Below are 8,087 nucleotides of genomic sequence, written 5' to 3'. Positions count from 1 at the left end.
CTCGTGCCATGACGGATTTGCTATTTACACGGCGGAATTTGGCAAGCACAAAGACAGAATGAAATGAAACGGAGCTGCTTGTGTGTGAGCAAATAGATAACCTAATTCTGATACATGCAATGACTATCCATTACTATACTAAGACTATCCATTACCCGCCTATACTAAGACACTCTTTAAATAATAAAGAAAAAAAACATTGCACCAGTCTTTAGACCAGGTTTGTGTTGGTCTATGGCGCAGCCTATTTTCAGCTCCTTAAAATAGCAAGGGAGCTTCTAAAAGAGCTTCTTTTTTTTTCAGTTATTATTTTTTTTTTCTGTTTACTGAATTGGTTATTAAATTTAAATTGTTTCGCTTTTGCACTGTAGGCCTACCATTAGTGCAGGGGTGTGGCCGCAGATTGTTTCACAAATGCTTAATGTAAAGAATGTTGACAACCCTGCTGTAAGTTAACAAGAGTCACATAGCCTGTAACACATTAAAATCCCTAGTTTTAAAAGAACACTGCTCAGTTATCCTATGTCCACACTACAGAGAACTGAAAGCAGTGATGAACCTGAGATAATTAAAAACTGATTGAGCATCACTGATGAACAGCTGCTGATAACAAGCAGAAGAACTGAAGAAAAGAGAAACACAAGAACTACTACAAATGACTTCAGACACAGCCTTAGATGAAATCTGAAATATAAGACGACATTCAATCTCCTGAGATCTGACAACCCCACAAACAGCATCACCAGCTCCACTTATTAATAACCAGACTGACTTGGTTTCTATCAGACATCTACAGAAGATCTTATTGAGAATTCACAGAGGTTGCTAAAACTATGAACATTATTTTCAATTAGATATCAACATCTAAACATCTTAGATGTTGATTTTTTATTAAAAAAAAGAAAAAGTTTTGTTTGTGAGAGTTAGTGAGAAGTGAGTTTGCTGATTAAAATCATTTAAAGAAGTTCAGTGCCATTTGCATAAAAAAATAACTGAACCCCACTCCACTGTGTACATCCTGTTTGACTTTTTACTTTACAGCAGAAAAACAACACAACTGACAGTTTTATATAATCACACCTGAGGGTGTTTTCCAGAAAGTAAGGTTCATTTAAGATTACATATACCCTGAACTCTCAGATGAGTAACGCAAACCTTGCTTACTCAGGTTATGTCGTGTATGTCCTGCAGGGTGAGTGCAAAATCCCATTGTCAGTGGATCACCAATTTCAGGAGTCACCATAGAAACAAACACTAATAACCATGAAACTCATTTTTTTCTTCTTCTTTTGTCAATGACCAGAATGACTAGGGGCTGTTGTGCAATCATTTTAATACAATCAGCTTTTCACGTTCTCAATAAAAGGAATTATCTGCACTATTGGCCATCAGCCAGTTTTATGAACAGCCAATGCTCCGAATCCTGTCAGTCAAATAGGGGCAGAAATATTTAATTTCACAACTTGCGTGTCAAGAAAAACTCTTTGTGCAGAATTTAAGAAGTTAATTAGCTGATGTAATATGTTAATAACCCATTAATGCATGATTCTTGCCCTTGAGGTTAAATTTCCGGGAGTTTCATTCAGAGCCTAGTTAAACAGACCTGAACAAGCTCATCAAGCTCTTCAGGATCACTATAAAAGATACAGAAAGAATCAGATGTGTGCTTTTGATCAAGATTGCAGCAAAACTCTGCAGGAAAGTGGACCTCGAGCGACAGAGCTGAGAACTATTAATGCAATCTCACTTAAATAAATGATTAAAAATAGTGCTGTTAACACAGGTCCATTTATATTACGGTTTGTTTAAATCTTGCACTTTGGTTTAATATCAATCACAAATATAAATTATTCCCAAAGGAAAAGCATTCATTTGATTTAGAAGAAACAAAAAACAACTTGACACTTATGACTGCTAAACGATTAAAATGCCTGTGTGTGTTGACAGTGCATTTTAGATATGCTATCTCTCCATGATTCTGATGAAGTTCACTGTTTCCTTCTCAATTTTAAGCACAAATTCAAATGAATAAAGTTCCAGTTCCAAACTCACATATCCAGTTCCCTATCAGTGAGTGCATTTTCAGATGAACATGATTTTGCTCAATATAACACCATTAACATCTAAAAATATGATCACCTTCATTTAATTATGTGCAATTCTCCATTAGGTTTTAACTCAAGTACTCCACCTGTTATTACTAATCCCAACATCAAGGTTGGAATTTCAAAATAACTTTTAACAATATGCACATTTTTAAAAAATGTAGTTATTATATTGTGTTGTTTATTGTTTATGTTAACTTTTGTTGACAACTCAGAATTGAAGACCAGGACTCTTGAGTATCTCCAGCAGGATTGTGAACGTGCTCTGTGGCCTGCAGTCATCAAAAGTACAATAACACTGGACAGTAGCTGGTCACTTTCTACTCTTGTCTGCCATTGGTCAGTCGGACAGATAGCCCGACCGAAACTCACATAACTGGTTGAGTCAGAAGTTGACATGTTGAGAAAAAAAATAAACCGATCAACGTTAAGAAAGCATCTCAATGTTTCACTCTTTAGAAAGAGAAACTACCAGTTACTGACGTATGTTGAGTCTGAACATTAAAATTGGTTCAGAGAAAATATTAGCATGAAATTTACATCAAATAAGCATCTGACACAGCATCTACGTTCTCACATTGTCTGGTCTTTTAGTCTTATGTGCAAGACTTACCTGAAATTTACTCACCTGGTCCTTGTAATGCTTCACAATTCAATTTTCAGACCATATAGTGCATATGCAAAAATGCAAAAATGAAACCAAACATTCATTTTTTTTTTTTTCAGTTTTATTTCACTTATTAAATGAATAATTGCCATTTTCTCTACTTTTTTTCATTTAACTAAATTTAAATTGTTTATATTTTGCACTGTGGACTGTACCATTAGCGTGGGGGTGTGCCACAGATTGTTTCACAAATGCTTAATGCGGCTTAATGTATCCTTCTTGAGACCTTACAAATAATGCAATATTGCCAAAGATGACCGATAAACAGTTGTATTAGTATTAATTCAGAAATGTGTAAATCCCCACCTGAAAAAGCCAAATGATCTGAACTTTCTGAATTCTCTGAACTAGAATTAGAAGGGATATTTTTGCCATGACAAATTGCAAGTGAGCATGTAAGATAAGATGACCTCACTCTAACTGGTTGTCAAATACAACTTCAAAATAAAATCAACTCAATTTATAAAATAAGATGAACTTTTCCTCAGAACCGTCTGAAAGTAAGTGGCTTACAACAGATAGTTCAAGTTCCAACTAGCAATTTTATTGTCAGTGAATGCAATATATCTGTTTTGAGTTGTTTGATTTACAGTGCAGTGACACTGGAGGACACACCTTATTAGATTACAAACATATAAGCTATTATTTACAGACAAGCAACAGAAAATGAAAGCAAATTGCTCTTAATTGCAAATTAAGTGTTTTGTGACCAACTGAAAACCTAAAGAAAAATATGGACGAAGAATATGGACGAAGACGGTGGTATAAATTAAAAATCCCAAACTCTGTAAATTTATTAATACAATGTATTAATAATGTATTGGTTACTAGGTACAGGAATGCAGATGGCAATATGAACAACACGCTAAACTGTTATCCTACCATTTGCTTATGAAAGAAGAAGTGTTAAAAGTATTGCCAAATTCTGTATACAGCGTATTAATGTTGCAAACTACATTGCTTGGCTTAATGGGAAGCAGATGTGACCAGAGTATGAATGTGATATGCAAAGTCTCAAGCGGTTTCCTCCCTTTGTTAACCATTATTTGAAACTGCTTAATACCCAAAGGCTTAATGCATTAATACAGTGATTTAATAGGCAAAGCATACAGCTTATTATCAAAGCATAGCATACTATTTATACACAAGCAGAACAGACCAGAATATGAATGCAACGCACAGGTTTCACGTGAAGCATTTCACCAGGAACGTGCACAGACATTTTGAGGGGCAGTGGCCTTAACCAAAAAAGGGGCACTATGGGTTGGGTGCTTGTTAACACAAGAGATACAGTTGTTACAAATATACACTTAAAAGAGAAGAAAGCTCTGTAATAATTTCAGACTTTATTGAAAATGTTTTGATAAGAATGGCCTCTCCCTCACTCTCTGAGCCTGCTTCTGTGTGCTGTGGGGTAAACTGAGTCAACATTTTAACTTACCCCACAATAAGGCACTTTAATTTGGTTGGTTTTATGTTGCTAAAAAGAAATCTAACTTTTTGTAAGAGGAAATTCTTATTATTAATTAGTTTTTATATTGTCATTTATTTCACATTGGTTTGAATCAGATTTGGCCAGATAGTCATCTTACCCACTTACTCGACTCGGCTTACTCCTAACCCAGGACAAACTGAGCCATGGAAACAGTTTTCTTATAAGAATATATATATTAGAGGTGGGCATAGATACAAATTTTTAATCTAAGCTCATTCAAATTCTGCCGATGGCATTCAGAATATGTGTGTTACCCAAATAAAATTGACAAACAGTAAGTCTTTGAGAAGGGGTTTATCAAGCTAGATGCTGCATAAGAACATCGAGTCCGTACTACACCACATACACAACGCACACGGACTGCAGACAGAGTATGTGTGAAACAGGCGTGAGCAGGGACCCGGTGAAGGTTGTACAGTGGGCCCTGTTTGAAATTGTTCAATTTGTATGTTCGTTCATTTTTATTTATTTGTGCTATTTACACAATGTTTTTTTTTTTTCAAGTTTGTAGGTGTCAAGATACAGAAACCAAATTATTAAATGTAAAATAGCACTGGATAGTCTTCAACGTAAAAATGAAATATACAATCAAACCTACATTAATTCAGACACCTTCAACATTTCTCACATTATTACAGTTTTGCTATATATATATATACTGTAGGGGAATTTACAGTTAAAACCCAAGGACCAGATATTTGGAAATTAAGACCAGGAGTCAGAGATGAGTTCAATTAATAATAATAATTTTACTTGAAGAAAATAGTTTGCAATTTCATCAGCAGAAGTCAGCTTCAATACTCTCGACGATCTGGATCTGGTGTCTGAATAATTTTTGGTTTTACTGTTAAAACTAAGTAATTCAGTCAAGAGCAGTGAGTGATTTTCATTTTCATTTTCTTGGATTAACATTACAGCAGCTAGTGGCTAAATTAGGCGCGGTCACTTTAAGAAACGAGGAACGCATCCAATATAATACACATCCAGTTTTTTTCCTCAACTGTTTACTTTCACTTAAGAAATAACTGCAGGGTCCTCCAGTGTCAGTGTTCAGCAGTAGACTCTTCAAGACCTGTCATGTTTCTCTCTTTTTTTTTTTTTTTTGGAATATCAACTTTAAAAAGGTTTCTTGTATAGTTGGTTGTATATTTCAAAAACTGCTATTCATCTAGTTTAAACTAAAATAAGAAAGGACATTTGCCTAGTTTAAGACAAATTTTAGCTTGACAGGAAATGCAATATATAAATATATAAAACAATATAAAAAAGACTATTTGCTTGGTTCAGAAACCTGCAAAACATTATATAATTAAAATTTTAAAAAGGTATTTGAACATATTGTATTATAGCATATAATCATTGTAATATAGAATACATAAGAACAGTGAAGTCTTCTACTGTATTTTCACCTTGTCAGGTGAGTGCTTTATGGTTCAGGCTAGACTTGACTGACCTTATGATTATGATTCATTCTGAGTTAATCTATTCAAATGCTAAACGGATAACTTCTGAAACAAAAGAATGTGCACATACCCCATACTGTAAACACATACTGTACTGTAATTAGTGTCAAATATGCAGCCAATAACAAGGCTGAATCAATTGGGGGAGCAACGCTCAACATATACATAAAAAAAAGGTAAATGGAAGATCAGGCACTTCTAGTTCCACATATTCAAATGATTCAGTCAGACAGAGAACCTCTAACCAACAAGAACAAACTTTGAGAGACATAATGGCATACTCATATAAAGGTGAGTCATGATGAATTATATAGATTATATGATTGTATCTTCATAAGTATTTATTAATTATGTTACAACTTTTTTACATTCAGAGTTTACAGTACTTCTGTTTTACTATTTCATTATACATTAGTATAAAAGTACAGAGTGTTATGCATTAGTATAAAAGTACAGAATGATTAAATATGAAATAGGTTATTTCCAACATTTTGTTTAAAATATTTTTATTAAGGGCTTAATTCATTAAGGCAAATTGACATTATATTTGCTTTAAAAAAAGAATAATAAAAAAAGTATATATGAATGATTCAGTTGTTCTTTCATTCACTATTTATTTATAAAGCACTTTAAAAATAAAAATAAAAAACAACAACCCAAGGTTGACTAAAGTACATATCAAGATTCAAATAAAAATTCATGATTTTTATATTGAACGATTTAACTATATAATGAAAACTTACATAATAATATATTGTGTTTATATATTACAATATATTAAATAATACATATAAAAAATGCTGCTTTGCATATATTGAAAAATGTGTAAGTATGGAACGTACTTGTGAAAAGTGGATCAAATTAAATATCAGGTCTAATGTAAGGATCCTGGCATTTCTTTTAAATCTCACGTTGACTATATTCTTTATGAGATTAATTTTGGAACCAGTGTATTGTATCAGTCTAAAAATGTATATTTCCGTCTTCATGACTATGCTGATGTAGTTTATCAGACTACTTCTAAAACCAATCTTTTGCCTCTTACTACAGTCTGTAATAAATTGAGTTCTGCAATAAGTTCATTTGATACACACCATTGTATTATGTGTGATTTACTTAAATGATCTACACTCTACATTACAAGGCATATTCACTATAGTTGCAATTTATTTTCAAATTTCAAAATTTTTATTATCCTAATTATTTCCATCCGTATTTGATATTATATTCTTCTTCATATAAATTAAGAAATTATGCACATACTTTTTGTTCTTACAATTTTAGTTAAGTAAGTGTTTGGGAGAAAGCATATGAGGTTCCTGCAGATTGAAAAAAAAAATCTAGCTATGAATGTACCATCTTTTACTTAATTTTATGTTTGAAAAATTAGGTTTTGTGTTAAATCTGTTAAAAAGAAAAAAAATGCAATAGTGTGTCCAACACAAAATGAATTAATTATCAGTCAGTCACATTGCTGCTTGTGTCTCGTCATGAACCGTATTCTTCTCAAGAGCAAGCTTTATCAAACATAATCTTACAGTGCTAGCAAACTTCATCTGTATCTGATTTTGAAATCTGTAAGAAATGCATTCATCTGTAGATAAAATAACTGATGCAAATGTACTGGTATTTTCATCCCAAACAAAATTTGCACAGCAGAAAGCAGGGATTATACCTTTTAATGCTAACAATGTTAGTTTGGCGTGTGGTAGGAGAAAATGTTTGAACACAATAGCCTAATCCCCTTTGAAACTCTCCTGTTATTTTATTTATTTATTTATTTTTATTTAATTTTTATAGGCTATGTTATGAACATAACATTTCAACTTTATTAAATGCTCGGAGCGTGGAGGGAAGCTGTTGCTGCTCCACTCTGCTCACAGATTGTCCTCTGCTGCCGAGTGAGAGATGTTTCACCCGAAATGAACAAGACCGTCCGGTGTAATCACGGTTATAGCAGTGTCTGCTATATTTACAAATAATTTATATAAGAAATAACAATAAAAACATAACCTAAAGCAGCGGCATAACGAGATGGAAATCTAGACTAGAAAATATATTTCCACTTGCTCTGTCCTCCGTCCATGACACTGACTCTCTGTTATGACTAATAAACTTTATTGCGCTATACAGTAGTCAACATTTGAAGTGGATCAAACCTTTCTTTAAAGTTTTTCTAAAACCAATATGTCCTAAAACCTGTTCTGCAAGTTTGAAACCCTCATAAGACACTATGCATATGAACAAGTCATACATAACTACCTCTGAAAAACCCAACCCCCTCCAGCTGAACTGAAATTGCTCTGTTTTTTTGCTGTGAGGAACGGTGTGTTGCTATGTTACTGGGCTGAAACATG

General features: G+C 33.3%; 1 protein-coding gene across 1 annotated transcript in view; it reads left to right on the top strand.

The window, feature by feature from the left end:
* Positions 1-6,002: 6,002 nt before the first annotated feature.
* LOC128024958 (adhesion G-protein coupled receptor G2-like) overlaps positions 6,003-8,087 on the top strand; it is a 56,976-nt gene continuing 54,891 nt past the window's right edge. The window contains exon 1 of the mRNA XM_052611267.1: positions 6,003-6,021. Coding sequence (XP_052467227.1) covers positions 6,003-6,021 — 19 coding nt within the window. The remainder of the gene's footprint in view (positions 6,022-8,087) is intronic.

The sequence above is a fragment of the Carassius gibelio genome, chromosome A1, assembly GCF_023724105.1.
Source record: "Carassius gibelio isolate Cgi1373 ecotype wild population from Czech Republic chromosome A1, carGib1.2-hapl.c, whole genome shotgun sequence".
Classification (NCBI taxonomy): domain Eukaryota; kingdom Metazoa; phylum Chordata; class Actinopteri; order Cypriniformes; family Cyprinidae; genus Carassius; species Carassius gibelio.
This window is presented reverse-complemented; position numbering and strand designations above follow the sequence as displayed.